Source organism: Natrix helvetica, assembly GCF_964273705.1.
Source record: "Natrix helvetica genome assembly, chromosome: 3".
NCBI classification, from domain to species: Eukaryota; Metazoa; Chordata; class Lepidosauria; order Squamata; family Natricidae; genus Natrix; species Natrix helvetica.
Window position 1 is genome coordinate 109,932,323 of NC_138549.1, and position 22,506 is coordinate 109,954,828.

Here is a 22,506-nt window from a genome sequence, read left to right on the forward strand (position 1 = left end):
GTAATTTTGGGTAATATTTTAACTCCTGGGTTATTAGAGTTTTTAATGTACTATATTTATTATTCTATATACAGTCTTGCAACCTCCTCCACCTACGTATTTAATTATTTAACTGTTTTATGTATGTATTTTATAACGCATTTAGTGACTGTACACCGCCCCGAGTCCCTTTCGGGAGAGGGGGCGGTCTATAAATACGAATAATAAATAAATAAATAAATAAATCTGGCCTGTGGGCCACGAGTTTGACACCCCTGCATTAAACACGAACCCAGTCACTCATCTTGAAAAGCAGCCCATTTTGGGTCTTGTGTCTATTTGAGTGCTGATGACAAGCTTTGCAGGACTGGGGCAGCCCTTCAGCTGCATTGCACTTCTGCTCTATGGCTCTCTTGTCCCATGACCATCCATGTAGCAACCTGCAGATACATGACTCTGGTTATATCACAGGAAAAAGAGTCTGATGCTAAGATACAGATTTGTTTTATTGAATGCAAATATTATATGAGCATTAATGATTACAGTGAATATAAAAAGAAGTAAGTAAATATGTGCTATGTAAATGACTTTCCGCCCAGCAGAAATAGATAGCAACATTACATGGTTTCAATTCCAAAGCTGCTGCCACTTGAAAGTAATTGTAATCATTTGTTTGCTATCATCACAAATATGAGTAAGAAGCCTATGATCCACCAGATTTTCCTGAATTATCTGACGTTCTTCACAAATGACTAATGGCTGGGGGCTAATGGGAGCTGTAATTTAACAAGGACCCCATGCTTCCTAACTTTGCTTTCCAGAACTTACGGGGATCGGAATTTTATTTTTTAATATGTGCTAGTGTGTTCATGGAAACAAAGTGACAATAAAGGCTGCCTTGTCTCTTACCTATCTTATCTTATCTTATCTTGCATCTTATCCTGCGTTATATCTTCTCTTGTCTTGTTTTCTCCTCTTCTCTCTTCTCTTCTCTTCCCTCTTAAGATTTTGTTAAGGCAGGTTATTAACTGTAATTAATCCCCAGTGTATGGCCTTGCTTGGAACCAAACACTATCCTTAGTGGTTCTCCATTTTCCTAATCAATTAACTAATGGATCCTGCTATGGTAAGAAAGGTTTATTGTTCATATTGCCATTTTCATAACCATGAACAGGAGAGACAACATCTTGGGTTCTGCACAGCAATTCAATCACTTGTCTTAAAATGCAGAAGGAAACGTCTATGGTTCTCCATTAATACCGTAATAATATCTAAATAATCAATAAGCTGAGTTATATCATCCAAGTTCTATTTTAATAACATGGGTTATGCTATGTTTGCCAAATAAAAATATTTTTAATGCAAGTCATAAAAATTAGATCATGTTTGTCAAGCAAGCCAAATATTCTGCAGAATTATGTCCACTTAATTGTATTGGCTAAGCATTTTGAAGTAATATTAGCAACACAATAAATAAATGACTACATGGGATGGGAATTCACTGGTATCCTGATACTTATGGTGACCACTAATGGCAACTATACAAGAAAAGAAGAAAAATATTTTATGTAACAATTGTCATTATGGAAAAAATTAAGAGAACCTTGGAACATTGTTTTTTTCCTATAAGCACGAAGGAAGCAATGTAGAACAACTATTGCTCAATCAAATCCTTATGTGTTTGATTTAATTTTACAATGATAACTCATTACATTCAATCATCAAAAGAATTATAGAAGTACAAGGGCACACAAAAAGCTAACAACAACATTCCATTCCAATTCAATGTCAAAAGAAGTTATTCAGCTTACTCAACAAAGGTGCTGATTTCCCTCAACTCTACTGAATTACAATAAGAGTGAATTTGGCCAAACGAAACCATGAATACAAACATTAATTGCATCTGCTGCCTCTTTCTTTTTCTCCTTCTCTCCCCCCTCCTCCTCTTCTCCTTCTCCTCTTCCCCTTCCCCTTCCCCTGCCCCTTCTCCTGTCCCTTCCTCTTCTTTCCTCTTCCTTCTTCCTTCCTCTCTTTCTAAAAGATAAAGATAAAAAAGGTATTTGAATTGAGCTAGTCTGTTGGGAAATAAAACTGTGGATTTCCAAATTTTGAAAACGGAATTTGTGTGTTTTGGCTGTACACCCTGACTAGCTATGTAAAATCATAGCACCAGTCATGCTACAGAAGATGTTTTATAAACATGACAAAAGATCATGCAATCAGTTTTTCAGTTACAAAAAAATCCACTAGTTTATTATTGATTGAGGGGACCAAGAATTTATGACAATATCAATTGACTCTGACTTAAATGAATAATACAAAAGATGTTTTATATTGTCATTTAAATTATGTTTCTCCACATCACATTTCTCTTTCAAGGATTATTACTTTTTTTCAATCAAGAAAGAGTGGTCTGAAGAATCCAATAGAACAGATGGAAGATTCTCTGGCAATAATGCATAATCCTGGCTATTAATTCAATCCTGATTTTTGAGGCTTGTGGTAGATTCTTCATATTAAACAGATCCATATGAAAATCTCATTGTATGGGAGGAGGGACTGAAAAAAGTTACTTCTGTGATGGGAAAAATATGTCTCTGTCCCTGCACCCACATTTGGTATTAATTTCATATTTCTTTGTGCTTGTTCTGCTTAGGGGAGCAATCATCTAAGCATGGAATGATATTACTTCTTTATATCAACTGAATGGCTTGCTATACACCGTGGTTGAACCAGAGGTGGGTTCCTACCGGAAGGCCTGGGCCACTGGAACCAGCAGTGATCCAGGCCTGCCATGCCCCCGAACCAGTTCTCTCAGCGGCACCGTAGGTGGCGCCATTTTGTTTTTGATTTCTGCACATACTCAGAGCAATTTTTGTTGCACTGCGCATGTGTGCACAGTGAGCATCAAGCACCGAAGTGTGTGCGTGCGCACAGCACATCCCTCAGCGAAGCTGGAATCCAACCCTGGGTTGAACGGTTGTATTCCTACCCACTGAAGCTTATTTTCTTTGTTCCATGGGAACTGAATTCCAACATCAACATAAGGTAGGCTTAAAATACAGAAGGATCTTGACAGACTTGAACATTGGGCACTATCTAATAAAATGAAATTCAATGGTGAAAAAAGTTCTACATTTAGGAAATAAAAACGGAATGCACAGGTACAGTATAGGTGGTACCTTGCTCAATAGTAGTAACTGTGAGAGGGATCTTGGAGTCCTAGTGGACAACCATTTAAATATGAGCCAGCAGTGTGCAGCAGCTGCCAAAAAAGCCAACACAGTTCTAGGCTGCATCAACAGAGGGATAGAATCAAGATCACGTGAAGTGTTCATACCACTTTATAATGCCTTGGTAAGGCCACAATTGGAATACTGCATTCAGCTTTGGTCACCACGATGTAGAAAAGATGTTGAGAATCTAGAAAGAGTATAGAGAAGAGCAACAAAGACGATTAAGGGACTGGAGGCTAAAACATATAAAGAATGGTTGCTGGAATTGGGTATGTTTAGTTTAATGAAAAGAAGGGCTGAGCTGACATGATAGCAGAACTGGTGGCCTATGGATGGAGCTCTCATCTCACAGTCAGGAGGCTGAGAGTTCGATCCTAGGTAGTGGCAGATATTTCTCACTCTGGGCACAATGAGTAATTGTCTGCTGCAAATTCCACATAGGCATCAGGAAGAGCATTAGTAAATGCTCAAGCTCCATTCAGTCACCCCGACTCCCCCCCCCCCCCCACGATGTAAGGGATTACGGGGTGTTTAAAAGAAAAAAGAGAACTGAATTATTTCATTGTATAAAAAAACACTTCTTTGACAGTTCTACATTTAGGCAGGAAAAACAAATAACAGAGGGATAGAATCAAGATCACGTGAAATGTTAATACCACTTTATAATGCCTTGGTAAGGCCACACTTGGAGTACTGCATCCAGTTTTGGTTGCCACAGTGTAAAAAGATGTTGAGACAGTAAGCTGATATTTCTTTGCTTCAAAAGTCCCTTGTTTTGTTTTAAAGACTGTAATCGTGTATAATAACAATAAAAGGAACATTTTCCCTTCACATAATATTCATGATGAAAAGTGATCAATGCGTTTAGCGACCATTCTAAGTTACAACAGCATTGAAAAATGTGACTTAGGACTGTTTTTCATAGTTATGACCTTTCCAGCATTTCTATGTGATCAAAATTCAGATGCTTGGCAACTGATTCACATTTATGACCGTGGCTGTTTTCCCAAGATCATGTGATCACCTTTTGCGACACTCTGACAAACAATGTCAACCAGGAACAGGGACTGTCTGACATTAGAATCTAACACTACACTGTAGGCCAGAGGTCCCCAAACTTAGAAACTTTAAGACTTGTGGACTTCAATTCCCAGTATTCTCCAGCCAGCTATGCTGGTTGGAGAATTCTGGGAGTAGAAGTCCACAAGTGTTAAAGTTGCCAAGTTTGGGGACCACTGCTGTAGGCTGATGGCTTTTATATTAGAACTGCAGCTCTCTCTTGTCACAAGAGGGAGCTCCAGTTTTTAATTTTAATTTAAAAAAAAAAAGCTTAAGTCAATTTACTTCAGAACCCCAAACCGTGTGCAAAGATGGCATGATGAAGAGTTTTGGAGAAACAGAAAGCTTAACTTGTGTCTCTGAATTGAACTGGTTTAGTAAAGTCACTCACTTTTTGTTTGTAATCTTATTCTTTATTTTCTTCATTCTCCCTATTGTTTCATTGGGGAAGTATATATGATTTCCCAACTGTGAGCTTCACATTACTGTCACTTCCAGTCAGTATGTCTTTTTGTCCATGATGTCAGTAAAATCCAAACAGGATTATGCACACTAGACTGTGGGAGCACTATTTTTGAGAATTATGTAGAACAAGAGTTTCTGCAAGTATTTTGTCTTCCTGCTCAGGAACTCTATAAAAAGTATGTACACAAATACTGTAACTAAGCTGTGCTCCACAGCCTGTTCAAAGAGTCATTTCCAGGTCTTGTATATAGTGCGAACTCAGAATTTTCATCACTTCAAGGTGAGCAAAAGACTTAACATCAGATCATCCTTACTACATGACCCGGAGAATCTATTCTCTTCAAGATACTTCAAACTTTATTTCCAGAGATTTCCTCTAATTTCAGAGAATTTACTTCTGCAAACTGCCACTGCTACCAGAATGAAAAAGGTTTCGAACGGTTTGGAGGGAGAATAGATATTTCATACCTAATCGCTGCATTTTGCTCATCTCTAATTCATCAGAGACCTAAGATGAACTGGAATTAGTGGACTTATTTCCCCAGAATGGTAGTTGATTTGATCAGTAGAAATGTATTCTGACACAATAGTTAGGAGCACAGGGCCGCCTGGTTTAAATGATGAATGCATTTGTACACTAGTTCAAGCAGAGCCTCAATAGAGTATAATGCACAAGTGACAGTCCAATAATAAATGGACTCTTATCTTGCCTTTATATTTGATACCATTCAATATTCTGAATCTGATTCAGGATTACATCCGGGGCCACGAAAGTCAGGAATTGTTTTGGTGAAATTACAAATACTACAAGGCAGATTTAAAATAAATACAGGAATTATAATAATCCCAGAATACTATTATAATGTGATCATATTGTGATATTCATAAAAAGCATACATTGCTCCATAGACTTTCATACCTCAAACGGTGTAAATAAGAGGTTAGATTTTAAAAGCAATGATATAAAATATTATTACAATATTATCTTTCTCTTTCAAGAGCACTTTTTTTCTGATTTAAACAAGTTTTACATTACCAGAATGTTTAAAAACCTTGGGGTATTTCAAATGTCATAAATTTTGCTTTGCTATAATATCCTCAGCTTCTGGGTACCTGAGCAATTAGGGTGATTAATTGCATGTTTGCAATACAAACAAAAGTGTAGGAGTGTCCCCTTACAGGTTAAATATCTAGAGAAAACTATATTTGCTGCTAGACATAACAGATGCAGTCAACCCAGCATGCAACTTAGTCCTGCTTCAATGGATGCTTTCTCATTTGGTTTGGAACCCAAGCTTTCTAAAAGAAGCCAACTTGTTTAAAAAAATAAACTTGTAAGGTTCGTGCAGAGAGAGAAGTACTGACATGTGAAATCAATGTTATCAAAACAAGGAAACAGTGTTTTCCTCCATCAGTTTATTCTTCAAGGTATGAGCTACCTCAGAAGGCAATACACTCACAATGTAGCTTCATAATACAAAACTAGTGATTTAGATGCAAGATCAATCAAGTAAATGCCAATTCCACGGAAGCTTTTTGCCAAGTTCGGAATCAGCTTTCTGAGAGTTAAAGATTATTTCCCCCTTATTCTGCACATGCATTTGCAAAGCTTGCATTTTCCTTTCTGCAAAACATTGCTGTATGAATTGTGTGGCATGTAAATATGGTTGTAGGTTATAAGAAAAAGCTTGAGTTGCAGTAATGCAGAAGGAAAGATAGCTATGCTATTGCGAAGCTTTTCCTGATAGTATCCTCTTAGACTTTTTTTTTCTTTTGCAAAGAACTAGAAAAAATGTACTTTACATTAATTTTTGTCCTGGGGAATTGCACTGCTATGAAAAAAAAATGAGGTACAGTATATTTAAATCCACTAAATCTTTACTGTTACTTTACTGTTTAGTTACTTCAGCTATCATTTAGAGTTTACTACTTACAAAGCTCTCTCTCATGGATAACTCAGTGCAAATCCAGGACCGAATTGATCTACTCTAAGAAAAGTGAATTTCTACTTGCTAAAAAAAAAACCCCAATGCTTCAAAAAGACCAATCACATCTTCATTGTTGAACACTGAATAGAGCCTAAAATAAACAAAATGCCAGATTTAAATGAGAATATGTTACTCCATATTCTTGTCAGTTGCTCTCCTAAACCCGAGTATTCAATTTTGCCTCTGAAACTAGAATTTCATGAAGTAAGTTTTTTAAAAAATCCTGAGTATAGGTAGTCTGTGTTTAGCAACCACAATTGGGGCCAGCAACTCACTCATTAAATGAAGGAATTGCTAAATGAAACATCCCAATATTACCATTTTACTTCAGCTTTCCTCAGCTTTCCAGACCAATGAAAGTCAGAAAGACAAATACTGGTTTGCAAAATTACTTTTTCATCACCACTGCAACTGTGAACAAGACTACCTCTAATAGCAGTCAAATAATTTTTTACTCCCTACTTACAATGTTAAATGTTAAGCTGGCTAACCAGACTGGACACATAAATAGTGATTAAAGTCAGCCTGAGACTAATATTTTTGCTCTTGTGCAATTTTTTTTACTATAGATTCCAACAAAATGATATTTTTTGTTTGGTAGCTTTCTTTATTGAATGAATATTTAGAAAGTGAGACTTTCCCACTTAGTGTTTTACAATACAGTGTAGCTTTATTTATCTTTAGGATCTTTGCTCACTGATATTGATTTTTACTAGTACTCAGCTGAAATTCTTTATTACTGGAAAAAAATATCAATTTCTCCTCAGCTAAATGTCAGCTACTGTGAAGTGGGCTGCATGAAAACTACTGTGACTCTCTAATATTGACTGTCCGTTGCACCGCCAATGATGTAACAACCTTGCTTACATTTATTTGATTTTAATTAGAAACAGACAGTAGGATTGCAAGGGGGGATATGCAAGCTTACTTGGAAGTATTCCTATTGAATTCAATCTTACTTCTCAGATTTGAAAAGCCTCAAGAAGTTGCAGGCAGTCTGGAAGACATACTACTCATGCTACGCTCCCTTATTTCACTGTCACTTCTGATAAATTTTGCAGGCATTTGAAACAACTAAAATATAATGGGAACTATTCACAATGACAATATGTATCCAAAGTAGTATTGCTTTCATGTCCTGCTTGAGGGCTTCCTATAGAAAAACTGACTAGACTTTCAGTCTATTGGAACACACTTTATGCTCTTACATGGTGTTGGAAGAAATGTCCTTCTGGGTTCAGTTCCAAATGGGGAAAAAGACACTGGAAACATGGAAGCTGCTTGGAAAGATGGTTTAATGGTGAACAGGATCACATGGCTTGAGCTCCTGAACAGAAAAGGGGGAACACATGCGTCCAGATGTTGGGTGAAGTAGAAAAAGAGACCGAGATGCTGAAAGTTCCTGGTTTTATGCACTCTCTGGCCTTCGATCTTGAGCTTGTATTCTGAGTGGTTGTCAGACTCCAATGGGGCCAAGCAGGGGCAACTCTGTAGGCTGTGAGTCCACGTTTGGTTGAGCATTGCTTCTTCCCAGGCGCCCTGTGGTGTGATGGGTAATACTATCACGCCTTAATCCCATTTCCCTGGAGCTGAAGGGGGAGATCTTTGTTATGTAGAATAGACTGACTCAGGCATTTTAATCGCCCATTGACAAAGATGGGGTTAAGAGTGAGTCTGTTTCTGCCCTAAAAACATGTTTCTCCATTTCTGATCCAGAGAAAAAATAATATTCTGCCTTTTCAATATTTCCCAGGACATTTCATTTTTCTAGGAGAGGGGTGGGTTTTAACTTCCTACAATGGAAAACATATCAAACGCACTGTGTGTCTTTTTAAATTCAAGGTGTAACTTTAAAGTGATATCAAAGTGAATGGCTGACTAAATTTCATTACCCAAACTAGACATCAGAACTGATGATGTTATCAAGTTTTGGTAATGAAATGTCTGCAAGAAAACAACCAATCTCAGAGAAAACCCCTCAATTATGCTTGGAGTTGTCCTTGCTTTACAGTAAAAGGTATTAGCCTAATTTTTCAAATTCGGCAACTGTGAGACATGTGGACTTAAACTCCCAGAATTGCCAACCGGAATTTCAATTTCAATTTCAATTTATTTGATTTGTTAGCCACTCCCTCTCCACAAGGGACTCGGGGCGGCGTTTGCCAACCGGAGGTCTAGAATTGCCAACCGGAGGTCTAGAAGTTGAAATCCACATACCTTAAAGTTGTGAAATTTGAAAATCTCTGGTATAGACTCCAGCTGGTTCAAGCTCGGATCTTTTAAAATCAGTTTCCCACTTCTCTTTTTGCTTGGTTGCTTCAAGTTGCACTTGATTAAAGCCCATGAAAAGCATCCTCTGTTTTCATGCTGAATCGACCCCTCTTCCCCCCTCCTCTAAAGCTGAACATTTTGCTGAAGGTTCCTAACGAAAAAAATTGCTGAAAGCTTAACTTTTTATTAATGCCCACTATAGCTCTCTGTTGTGGCCCAGCCAGTGCCGCTGTCACCAGACTCCGAGAGTGATACTCCATGCGAGTCAGCTACAGAAGGGATGTGCGATCCTGGACAGGATTCGGAGGCTGAGCAGGAATCCGAGAGTCTGGTCGGCCACCAGGTGGCGCCAGAGGCATGGAGCAGCGGTGAGAGCGAGAGGAGGAGGACTCCCGTTGCCCTGCCTTGGAGCAGCGGAGAGGATAGTGACTCAGGACTTAGTAGGGCGTTTCGGGATGCTCGTTTCCGGCGCGCCCACAAACGCCAGGAGCGTGGGCGTAATTATAGGCAGTAAAGAGCTCTCAGGTGCTGTTGGGAGACGCCCTTTTTAGGTTATAAAAGGGTTGACTCTGGACAGGCTCTGCGTAGCAATCAACAAAGGACTTTGGACAGCAACTCTAGTCTGAGATCCTGGCAAGCTGGATTGCTGCTTTTGTGTGTTCTGTCTTTGTGAGTTCTGTCTTGGTGGCTTGCTGCCACAAAGCCTCTTGTCTGTTGGTGTAATAAACCTTGTTCCCTTGTACTGTTCCGGAGTGTGTGTACTGTGTGGGCAACGGAGGAAGGGGGGGGTCAGAACAGATTGATTGCTACCCCAAACGTATCTCCATTCAGCTATGATGGAGCAACTTCAGGCGGAGAATGCTCTCTTCGCACAGCAACTTGCCTTGCTAACAGCGCAGGTTGCACAGCTGTCTGCTCCTGCCAACCCCCCACCCCCCCAGCAGCAACGAAGGAAATGCCCAGTGGCCATGCCGGATAAGTTTGATGGCAGTCCGAAACTTTTCCCGGCGTTCCTGGGCCAATGCCGGTTGTTCATTGCCTTGAGAGCGGAGGACTTTCCCACCGACCAGACGAAGGTGGGCTTTGTGATAAGCTTGCTCTCAGGCACAGCAGCACGGTGGGCTACGCCTTTGCTGACTCAGCCGAGCCCCCTGCTGGATGACTTCCAGGGTTTTTGCACTCATCTTCGGCTGACGTTCGAAGACCCCATCAAAGGAGAAACAGCCACCAGACTCCTGAAAGAGTTGCACCAAGGGCGTGGTTCTTTACTGGACTACATTACCGAGTTTCGGCTGCTCAGTCAGGACTCTGAGTGGAATGAGCCAGCCCTTATGGATGCTTTTCAGGATGGCCTGTCAGAGGACCTGCAGGATGAGCTGGTGAGAGTGGACAGGCCTCCAACGTTTGACGCGTTGGTTCATCTATGCCTCCGGATTGACGGCCGGCTGCAGAGGCGGAGGCCTCGCCGAGTGTCCCGGGAGGTGCTGAGAGTGCCAGTTCCACGAGAGACTCCTGTCCCACGAGAGGAGCCCATGGAGTTGGGTGCAGCCAGACCCCGCTTGTCACGCACGGAGATGGAGAGACGGCGTGCAGGGGGGTTGTGTTTTTACTGTGGGGATCCGGGACATCTGGCTACGGGTTGCCCCAAGAAGGGAGGTAGAGGGGCTGCACGGTCTACGGCCCCCCCTCAACGACGAACCTCCGTCTCGGGAAACGGGGAAAGCCCGATCTGAGGGAGACTTCGGGTCGGGCACAGGCCGGAACAGAGGCGGAGGGGCCTCCACGACATCTGATTCTTGCAGCGCACATTCTCTTGTCGGGTAGTCCGCAGGGAATACCAGCCCATGCCTTGGTCGATTCCGGGGCTACCACGAATTTTATGGATGCAGCGTTTGTCACGAAATATCACGTCCCTCTGTGCCCGGTAGACCCTCCGATGCGAGTGGAGACCATTGACGGCCGGGTGCTTCTGTCTGGGCCCATCAAGAACGCCACGCAGCCTTTGTGCCTGATCCTCGGGGAGCATGAGGAGGCCATTCAATTTTACGTGGCTTCGGGTCTGCATTTCCCCGTGGTGTTGGGCTTGGCTTGGCTGCGGGCGCACGATCCCCAGATCTACTGGTCGCAGAACCGCATCTCGTTCCCGTCCTTGCAATGCGTGGACCATACCCGTCATGTTTGCGCGGCTCAGGTGCCCAGTTCGGCCGAGGTGACAGTGCCGCCGGATTTAGCGGAGTTCGCGGACGTGTTTAGCGAGCAGGAGGCGGATCAACTGCCACCGCACCGGCCTTACGACTGTCCCATTGACCTGGTACCTGATGCGAAACTCCCGACGGGCCGCCTATACTCCATGTCTGAACCGGAGTTGGCCGCATTGCGGGACTTCCTTGACAAGAACCTTGCCCGGGGTTTTATCCGGCCTTCGTCTTCGCCCTTGTCTGCCCCGGTTTTGTTCGTCAAAAAGAAGACCGGGGATCTAAGACTTTGTTGCGATTACCGGCGCTTGAACGCCATCACGATCCGTAATCGCTACCCGTTGCCTCTGATTCCCGAGTTGTTGGAGCGGCTCCGGGAGGCCGTGGTGTTTACAAAACTGGACTTACGTGGAGCTTACAATCTGGTCCGAGTCAGGGCGGGGGACGAATGGAAGACAGCCTTTGGCACCCGATACGGACATTTTGAGTATACGGTCATGCCGTTCGGGTTGACCAATGCCCCAGCTGTCTTCCAACATTTTATGAACGATATCTTTCGGGACCTTTTGGATCAGTTTGTCGTCATCTACCTGGACGACATCTTGATCTACTCTACGTCCCGGAAGGATCATCAACAGCACTTGCGTCAGGTCTTGCAGCGCCTTCGAAAGCATCGCTTGTTTGCCAAGCTGGAGAAGTGTCAGTTCTGGCAGACCACCATCGAGTTCCTGGGGCACCGTATATCCCCTGAAGGAATTGCGATGGAGCCAGGCAAGGTGGAGGCATTACGAAGTTGGCAATCTCCTCGACGGATGAAAGACATTCAGAGACTCCTCGGGTTTGCCAACTATTACCGGTCCTTCATCCCCGGCTTTGCTTTCTTGACCGCGCCCCTCACTCGACTCCTGCAAAAGAAAGTGCCGTTTCACTGGGGGTCCACGGAACAACAAGCGTTCGTGGCCTTGAAGCGCGCTTTTACAAAGGAGCCGATCTTGAAACACCCTGATCCCCATCGCCCCTTTGTAGTCGAGGCGGATGCGTCCGACATCGCGGTGGGGGCGGTGTTATTGCAGGCTCACGCCCCTGATGGCACCCTTTTCCCTTGCGCCTATTACTCTCGGAAACTCAATCCTTCCGAGCGCAATTATACCATCTGGGAGAAAGAGTTGCTGGCTATCAAGGTGGCGTTCGAAGCCTGGCGACATCACCTGGAGGGGGCCAGGCATCAGGTCGAAGTCCGGACAGACCATCGGAATCTGGAGTTTTTGACAACAGCGCGGAAGCTCAATCAGCGCCAGATCCGGTGGTCTCTGTTTTTTGCCCGGTTCCACTTCAAGGTCACGTATATCCCCAGTGCCTTGAACCAGAGGGCGGATGCCCTATCCAGAAAGCCGGAGTACTCAGACCCTGCTGACTCCCTGCCCCCCCGGACGGTCCTACCCGTCGAGTCCTTCGCTGCAATCCAGGAACCCGTGGATTTACGGTCGTTGATACGGAATGCGCAGCGAAACGACGAGTGGGTGGAACAACGGCGGGCAGAGGTAGGGCCGACATCCCCGTGGACCTTTGACGAGGACCTTTTGAGGTATCGGGATCGGCTCTACGTGCCTGCAGGACCGCTCCGTGGATTGGTTCTCTCCCAATGTCATGACACTCCGGCAGCGGGACACTTTGGCCTGTTCAAAACTTTGCACCTGGTTTCCCGTACGTTTTGGTGGCCTCGCCTGCGACACGACGTGCAGACGTACGTCACGTCATGTGTGCAGTGTCGACAGGCCAAATCAGCGACGGGAGCTCCTCCAGGCTTGCTACAGCCATTGCCGACCCCGGACAGACCCTGGGGAGCCGTGTCCATGGACTTCTTGACGGAACTGCCTCCGTCGTCCGGTTTCACTACGGTCCTAGTGGTGGTGGACATGCTCACCAAGATGGCGCATTTCATCCCCTGCCGGAGATTGCCGACAGCCCGCGCCACCGCCCGCATGTTCATCCAGCACGTGTTCCGGCTGCACGGCCTACCTGACCGGGTCGTCTCCGATCGTGGTACACAATTCACGGCCCAGTTCTGGAAAGGGCTGATGGCCGCTCTTGACGTTCAAGTTTGTCTGTCCTCGGCGCACCATCCCGAAACCGATGGAGGGACGGAGAAGGTGATTGGGATTCTGGAACAATATCTGCGCTGCTTCGTGAACCAGCAGCAGAACAATTGGGCGGAGTACCTCGCCGTGGCGGAGTTTGCGTTCAACAACTCGCAGCACTCCTCCACACGGACGACGCCTTTCATGGCGAACGTCGGGTACCACCCTCGTTTTTTCCCTCTCACCCCCGTGGACTCTCCGGTCCCCGCAGCGCAGGATTTCCTCTCTGAGCTTCAGGCGGTTCACCAGATGGTGCGCCGCTACGTGAATCAGGCGAAGGAGGATTACAAGCGGGTGGCGGACAGGTCTCGCCGTGCTGTGCCGGAATTGGCCGTGGGTGATCGCGTGTGGTTGTCCACGCGGCATCTTCCGTCCCACCGGCCTACGAGGAAGTTGGACCACCGGTATCTGGGGCCGTTCCCTGTGGAGGCCGTTATCAATCCGGTGGCCTATCGCCTGACCCTCCCGCGCTCGATGCGAGTACACCCGGTGTTCCATCGCTCGCTCCTGATCCCTGAGCGGTCGGATTGTCCTCTCCGACGTCCCTCTTCACCCCTGCCGTCGTCGCCTGACGTGCACGCACGGCCATCGCACAGAGTGACCCGGATCCGTGACTCGAGATGGCTCAAGGGTCGGTTCCAGTATTTGGTCGACTGGGCGGACGAGGACTCGGACGGGGGGTCCTGGACCGATGCGACGGCTGTGCATGCTCCAGCTTTGGTGCGGGCCTATCATGGACAATTTCCCTCTCGACCGCATCCCGAGCGTCAGGCCCGGGGGAAGGGCCCTGCGGTGAGGGATAGTGTTGTGGCCCAGCCAGTGCCGCTGTCACCAGACTCCGAGAGTGATACTCCATGCGAGTCAGCTACAGAAGGGATGTGCGATCCTGGACAGGATTCGGAGGCTGAGCAGGAATCCGAGAGTCTGGTCGGCCACCAGGTGGCGCCAGAGGCATGGAGCAGCGGTGAGAGCGAGAGGAGGAGGACTCCCGTTGCCCTGCCTTGGAGCAGCGGAGAGGATAGTGACTCAGGACTTAGTAGGGCGTTTCGGGATGCTCGTTTCCGGCGCGCCCACAAACGCCAGGAGCGTGGGCGTAATTATAGGCAGTAAAGAGCTCTCAGGTGCTGTTGGGAGACGCCCTTTTTAGGTTATAAAAGGGTTGACTCTGGACAGGCTCTGCGTAGCAATCAACAAAGGACTTTGGACAGCAACTCTAGTCTGAGATCCTGGCAAGCTGGATTGCTGCTTTTGTGTGTTCTGTCTTTGTGAGTTCTGTCTTGGTGGCTTGCTGCCACAAAGCCTCTTGTCTGTTGGTGTAATAAACCTTGTTCCCTTGTACTGTTCCGGAGTGTGTGTACTGTGTGGGCAACGGAGGAAGGGGGGGGTCAGAACAGCTCTCAAAAGGGAGGGCAAGCAAACAATCACTTTTCATATTTCCACTAGCCACACTACTGCATAAACCCATTTGGAGATGACATGATATTACTTCGGATTTTTCATTTCTTCATCAACTCATTAGCTATTCTCTTCTAATAGCCGTATATGCCTAACACACTTCAAAATGTAACTTTTGAATCTGTATTGAAGAAAAGATATATAAGAGTGTACCACTATTTGAAAATGTTTTATTGTAACAGGCTAATATAAGTATTTTTACAACAGGTAATGGAACTAAACAAGAAATACAAAGTTATTAGCTAAAAACAGAATTTTCTTAGTAACGTTTTTCTACTTGAAACACGGCATCTGAAAAGGAACTACTTGTTCTTGTAATTTAGGAGCAGTTTAGCATAGAGTAATTGGTAGATTAATCTTTTCATGTGTTTCCTTACTTGATACCCTTCAGTTGCACCATGTTTCCATAATTCCAACTTCTATATAGATAGATAGTATTAGGTTGAAAAAGTAGCTGTAGCAAACAACTATATAGTTGATGCCAGCTATAGGCTGGCATCAACTAATAAAAGCTGAAAATCCTAAAGCTAACTAGAATGTTTCCTTCCAAAGTTTAGGCATATGTTAAATTGTGCTCGGATTTTATGGTAGAGCCATAGATATTTACTGAGCACCTCTGACTTCTCACAATATGCATCACTTCTGAGTTCTGCCTGCATTCCCTATCTGACACGCAATTAGGGGACTGCAGTGAAGATTTTCAATACAGGCATATCTTTCTAAACTTGCAACTTAGCATCAAGACAACAAATTCTAGTGGGACATATTACACCAATAATGCAAATAGAACTGTATTAGTGCTGTATTCTAACTTTATCTGACCGATAAATTAGGATTAGCAGCGATATAGCTTAAAGTAATACAAAATAACATTTATAGCAAGGCGGCACTTGAAGGCAATATTTCACCTTAGATGGTGAAGATTTACTGTTCATTATATGAAGAACAATCTTCAGAAGCATCTTCTTGAGATGTTTGGCTGGGCTTACATATAATTGCAGAATCCTGGATGTCTTCAGGGGAAACTAAAACACAGAAGCAAAAAGTAGTTTACAATTTCTGCTTGGACAGAATTCTTCTGCTTTATTAAATGACTATTATTTAAATAACAAAAGCAAAACACATTCTTATTTACAACACAATTCCGTTATTTACAGAGTGTCATTTGAAGAGCCATCTCTTCAATAAGTATTACTAAGATACTTATTACTTCACCTTGAATACATTGTATCCTATTTATTTAATATATTAGAAGGCTAGTAAACAAATATAAATGTGCATAGTGATATATATATTTTAAAGAGGCAACTACTGAGAATATTAATTTGAAAATAATTATTTGAGCTATTTGACTGTAGCTGTTCAACGCAGAACTATTTTCCAAATACAAGTAGTTCTCGATTTACGACCAGTCACTTAACAATTGTTACAAGTTACAGCAGTCCTATCTGGCAGTACTTACAACTTGGATTCAAAGTTTCGACTATTAACACAATTCAGCCCCAATCATGTGACTGTACTTCAGATGCTCAGCAGCAAAGCCACATCTATGTCTATTTGCAGTGATCCATGGTCACATGACTGCATTTTATGACGGTTTTGATAAAAACTGGTACTCACTTCCATTTTTTTTGCAAAACTGGTCCACAATGAATCATGGGTTCACTTAGCAATTGCTGAAAAAATGGTCATAAAATCTGGTCGGTCATATGATCGACCCTTTTTATGACTGTCACAACATTCGGCCATAATATGTGGGCTTCATTATGATTGTAACTCAAGGTCTTACCTGAAACCTAATTATGAGAGTAGACAATATGATATAACTTCCTGGATATAGAATATCTTGGAATATATTAGATCACATACTTGGGAAAAGTTTTTCCTGTTGAAAAAAAGCCACTCAGTCCCTATTTATATATGCAGAAAGAATTTAAAAATGATTCTCAGTAAATTTAATATGACTGCCGTGCAGTAAATTATTTGGGGAAAACACTGAAAAAAGTGTTTCATATTCTTTCATTGTTCTTATACGGTTGAGGGAGACCAGCAGAGTTAAATTTTAAGTTAAATATTTTCAGAGGACAGTTTATTACCACCCAAAGTCATGTATTGTGATGTGATCATGATTTAATCTCAGATATACTTAAGATACAATTAAAGTATTGCTTTACTTATGTGCCCCTGTAGTTTGAACAAATAATGGAATCAGGTGTTCAGGTGATGTTTCGCACCGTTGGCTAATAATTAAAAATAGTTTTTGGGTTTGCAAGATCATAAAAGCATTTGCCATTGGAATTATGCAGGCAGTACAGGAATGTATATAGAAAATAATTTAGGTATATTAATTTGCACAATACAAACATTATGAAATCTGTATGATCCTCTTGGTAAAATGTAGTTGCATTAGACTTCTCTAAATCTAATCATGTGTGTCTAGCAAATCATTGTGGTCATTAAACGAATCCACAGTGGTTAAGCAATTGCCGCAGTTGTAAGTGTGAACTCATTTTCTGAAATGTGTCATATGATGATGGGACATCAGTCATAAAGGCAAGGCAGCTGCCAAGCACCTAAAATATGGTCAAGTGACTGACGAGCAGGGATGGCATGACATTTTACAAAGGCCAGAAATGTTTTATGGCCCATAAAGCACCTGTTCTGGGCCCATTGTAGTTTTGACTGGTTGTTAAGTGGCTGTTAAGTTGAAGAATACCTGCATTGCAAACATCAGTGTAACAGCTTCACAACCAAATATTCTGACTACTCACCAGATGTTTCCTTTGTAGCTTCAGTCACAAGGTTGAGCTGGAGAGGTGGTGGAAGGTAGTGAATCCCTGGCAGAAAGCCTCGGGGTATAAAGGGTGAGAGTGGAGTGTAGTATCCTGACCGGAAATCCCCACCTGTGTCCTGCAGCTATATAAAAACATGAACTGGTGAACTGAGCTATGCAGATGATAGCTATAAAGTCGTGAAATTTAGCCCAAAACATATTTCATTATCCCATGATCTCTCTATCTCTCTATTTATCATCTATCTATCACTTGTGTGTGTGTGCGCGTGCGCACAGACACCCCCCCCCCCAGAGGTGGGTTGCTGCCGGTTCAGCCAGGATCGGGCGAACCGGTAGGAGGCAGCGGAAGGCTCTGCCCACCCGCCCGGACTCTTCTGCGCATGTGTAGAAGTGTTGCGCGTGCCAACACACACTGGAGCATACTCAAATCAATAGTAAAAAAATTGCCAACCCACCACTAATATATAGGGTAAATCATCTATCTTGCTGACGAACTACACAATAACAATTAAAATAGCCACAATCAGATTAAACATTAAAATATTATACTGTGTATGTGTGTCTGTGTGTGTGTACCTCAGCTAGAATGACATTACATGCTAAATCTCCTTCAGAAGAGCTTAGTTTTCAGCTGCTTCCAGAAAGCAATTACAATGGAAGTCAATCTGATAGAAACCTAACTATATTTATCATATATAATTTCATTAGGCTTATTTTTATCATCGGAAAGGGGATCAAGAACATGTTCAAATTTTACATTTTCTTCCTCTGGCTCAGTTCTTGGATAGGTACAGCTGAAAAAGACTGCAACCATTTAAAACAAATCCAAATCCGTGTACCAAATGGTAAATAAATGATATTAAGGTCAGACAGCAACAGTTATATTAGCCGTGGCATTGGGTAGTTAACAATCCATATTTAAGAGAACTAAATAACAGTTCAATACTATGTTTTTCAAACATAGAAGACTTAACATTGTATGTTTGCTATGTTTTTTTTATTTTCCTAAATTGTTATTAGTCCATTCCTAATTTTCAAAAAACATAGCTATTTTTTTCAAACATATTTTTCTGACATACATAGGGGAGACAAAATGGTTTGCCTTTATAGTTTGGGCTACTACTATTAGCTGCTATGTCCTTCCTTGCATTTTTGTAATTAAGTACCAGGAAGAAACATTTGGGGGGGGGGGGATTCATTTTATAGACATGTTGCAAATGCATTGTGTAAGAAGCACTGTTTCTGATTCAGACATGACAGAACCATCTCCTCTCACATTCTTTTCCCCATACTTTTAGATTAACTCCCCAGTCACCGCTACCACTGGATGTATTGGCAGTTGCAACAACTAGGTGGGCTTTAAACCAGAGTAAATGGAGTAAACCATCAACTGTGCATCCTAATCAATGTTCTATTGAGAGATGTGGACGTATGAATGTGCAGCCAATTCAAATGGACAATTCTAAAAGTAAAACATTTGAGATTTTCTCGGAAATTCTATTAACATTCATAACTAGAATAGAACTCAATGGAATTTAAATTACTGTACAGCCCTAGCAGCTATTCATGATTCGTCAATCTTGCCTGCATACTATCCAAACTTAGTGGTTCCCAGTATGGCAGTATCAAGATACCAGCGTCTTCAGGCATCTCCCTTGGCACTTATATCATTCTTTAATTGAAAAAAAAAAGGAATGTGAATGTGCTGAAAAGCATAGTGCCAGGCTCTATCATCCATTTTATTGCCAAAAAACTGTGCCCAGATGCAGTTTTTGAAATACATGCAGCCAGGTGCTGCTGTGAGTGGATATGTGACTTTGCGATAAAAAAAATTGTCATCATGAGAGGTTAAATAGAAAAGAGTAGTAATCTTACTGGTTCGGTTTCTGGTGTTCTGTGACTGACTATGCCCCACACAATAACCATTTTACCACAGTACAATCAAGATACTCAAAATTCGAAATATGCCATTGATTTAAAATTATTGCACCAATGGCTAGCTACAAGAGACATCTGAGGGTGTTGTGCTTATGTGAGCTGTATTAAACCATGTGTGGAGAAAGCTATACTTACTGGTATAGAAGCAGGAACACTACTTGGTCCATGATTGCTGGAAAAGTGTCTGAAACTTGTTTGTAGAGGCAAAACAGGTGCAGGAGAGGGACTTCTGTAAGCTGGTTGATTGATAGTGAATCCCATTGAAAATGGATGATAAGGATACATCCCAGAGTAACCAGGATACATTTTGGGAGAGTCCCTCTCCCCAAATTCTGGGCACACAGCAATACATTCTTGAGGCAAATTGGGATGATCTATTAAAAAAACGGTGATTGGATTAAATGGGTTACCAATATTTATTTGTTTGTTTATTTATATCTTGCCTTTATTGTTTTTACAAATATCTCAAGGGGGGGAACATATCCAACACATCTTTCTCTTCTTATTTTTCCCAGTGCGGTGAGTTAAAAGTGTGACTAAATGGCCTAAAATCACCCAGGGGGCTTTCATGGCCAAGGCAGCACTTGAACTCATGGCCTCTGGCTTTCTAGCTTGGTGTCTTAACAACTAGACCAAACTGGCTGATATCAGTAACATATAAAGGTCTGTATGGTATTTTAACATCCTGAAAGTGTTGCATTTTGGCTAATTAAACTTTCAAGAAGATACTCTTTATGTGTCCTATAAGGTACATATCCTTGAAAAGTGGATAGCTTAAATTCAAGAAGTATTTTTTTAACCTAATTGTTCTACTGAGAGGTGTAAAGGCCCTACAATCAAGACACCTTAAATGGCCCAGATCCTACTAATGCAGAGTTGTTACTCATGATTTGTATCAATTGGAAGAATGCATAGAGACCTTTGTCAGTCACAGAGAAACATACATTACACAATATTCAAACTAAATCAAATATTATTTATTTACGAATAGGAGATATATTAACATAAAACATGATACTGTAATTTATTGTTTTATATAGTTTGGACTAATTCAATTAATTGTTTCTCCTTTTTTAATCAAAACTTTGATTACTACAGATAAAAACCTAACCCATTTGAATTAGAATGACCCATAATAAATTCATTTTTTCTCTTAAGTAGAAAACAATGTTATCAGATCAAGCAACAAAAATAAATTGCAAGGTATCTTAATAGTATTTAATATTATATCAAGCCAGTAGATGGCAATCCATATTCATAAATAGAACACAACATGGATCTCAATTAAAACAGTAAGAGAGCAGAATGGAGGATAAGCTATTTTTAATGTAACAAAAATTCTGAATAATTAGGAAATGTATAACATCTAGCAATATTTCAGGTTTACTTTTGATAAGCAATTTTGAACCTGTTGATTTAATGAACAATGTTCATTATCAGCTTTGTAAATACTGTATAATATTAGAGAATATTTGTAGCTCTGGGTTTAAATGCTCTCCTTGGTGTTCTCCGAGGCTGGTTGTTTTCTTGCAGATGTTTAATTACCCAAATAAACTAACATCATCAGCGCAAGAAAACATCTGCAAGAAAACAGCCTAGCTCACAGAGGACTCCACCAATATATTTTCTACACTTTTCCTGTATTTAAGATGTTTATTAACACCGCTTTATTTAAAAATAACTAACCATTGCAATTTGAATTTTGCAGAGAAATTCAAATTAAGACGCTTCCCTTAAATACACTGCATCTCTTAATATTCTTCAAAATATAGCTTGCACAATATCTATTCAATGCAAAAATAAATGGTTACCAAAGATGACAGCAGTCAAGGGTTTGTCTGTTCTCTTTTGTTCACACAAAAACCAATCGAGCCAATTATTTTCATTATCAGTGAAATATTCCCTCTGCTGAAAGGAATGTCATAAAAATATAGTACAAATCATATTAATTCCAGACTCTTTTGTTTTTATATTTGCTTGATTTGCAGGTCAGTGTTTTGTTGGGCCTGCTGCAACTCATTTGACTCCTACAGCACAGATCCTGGCTGTGTAAATTTAGTTTTGCAACAATGAAGCATGGTGGAGCAGCTTTCAAGCAGGATATGGAAGCTGCAATAAATAAACAAACAGCTAAGCAGTATCACCCTTGGACATGGGAAAGAAAAACAATAATCCAAATCATCACCAGTAATAAATTGGCATAGCAGGATACATACATTACTGATGTATATAGGACAAATAGAAAGTTAAATTCACAAACAGAAAACACATAGCTAATCACCAATGTTTGAATAATTATGGCTGGTACACATACCTAAATCTATGAAGGTCGGGGAGCTCGGTTTAGGTGGTGTTGGATTATTCACTGTTCTGGTACTGGAGCTAACGGCTGAAGTCACTTTAATTCCTTCATGCACAACTGACTCATGAGTGGAAGACTCTGAGTCATTCATTTTTAGGCCCTTCTTACTGTTAGCAATGGCTGCTCCTTCTTCACTGGGCCTACCCTGAGTGGGAGGCAAGGTCTCCCTAGGTGGTGAATCTGGTCCTTGTCTTTTTAAGGCCTTCTGCGCAGCCATGATCTTCTGGCGTTCAGTGATGAGAGAACATTTCTCACACGGGCACTGCTTCCACCTGCAGTGACCAGCATGACCCTTGACCGGTACCACAAAGCCATGATTCCGGCAACGCGAACATTTCGGAGCCCGAAGAGACTGAGTCCCATCTTGGTTCTCCATGGCTGGCAGCTCTTTCTCTAGCCTAGATCCACACCGGTTCTAAAATGGTATGCACTGAAATCTGCTCTTCTTGCTTGCAAAAATGGCTACAATCTAGCAATTAAGCCTGGGCCCTAGCCTAGGGAAGGGAAGAATTCTGCTTCATGAAGAAGGGAAGAACATTTGGTGCTGGGTCTCAGCTCACAAAATGTACTATGTAGTATTTTGTGATAAGTGACAAAACAGTTAAATTCCTTTCTTCTTTTTATTT

The 22,506-nt window shown here is 42.1% G+C and overlaps 1 protein-coding gene across 1 annotated transcript; it reads right to left on the minus strand.

Moving 5' to 3' along the window:
• Positions 1-15,710: 15,710 nt before the first annotated feature.
• On the minus strand, positions 15,711-22,259 carry DMRTB1 (DMRT like family B with proline rich C-terminal 1; the record flags this gene model as incomplete). The annotated part of the gene is made up of 4 exons (XM_081949163.1): positions 21,833-22,259; positions 19,654-19,892; positions 17,558-17,702; positions 15,711-15,811 (listed from the first exon to the last, which is right to left on the minus strand). Exons 1-4 carry the CDS (start codon positions 22,254-22,256, stop codon positions 15,711-15,713), a joined length of 909 nt encoding a protein of 302 aa, XP_081805289.1. The 5' UTR covers positions 22,257-22,259.
• Between the last annotated feature and the right edge of the window lie 247 nt (positions 22,260-22,506).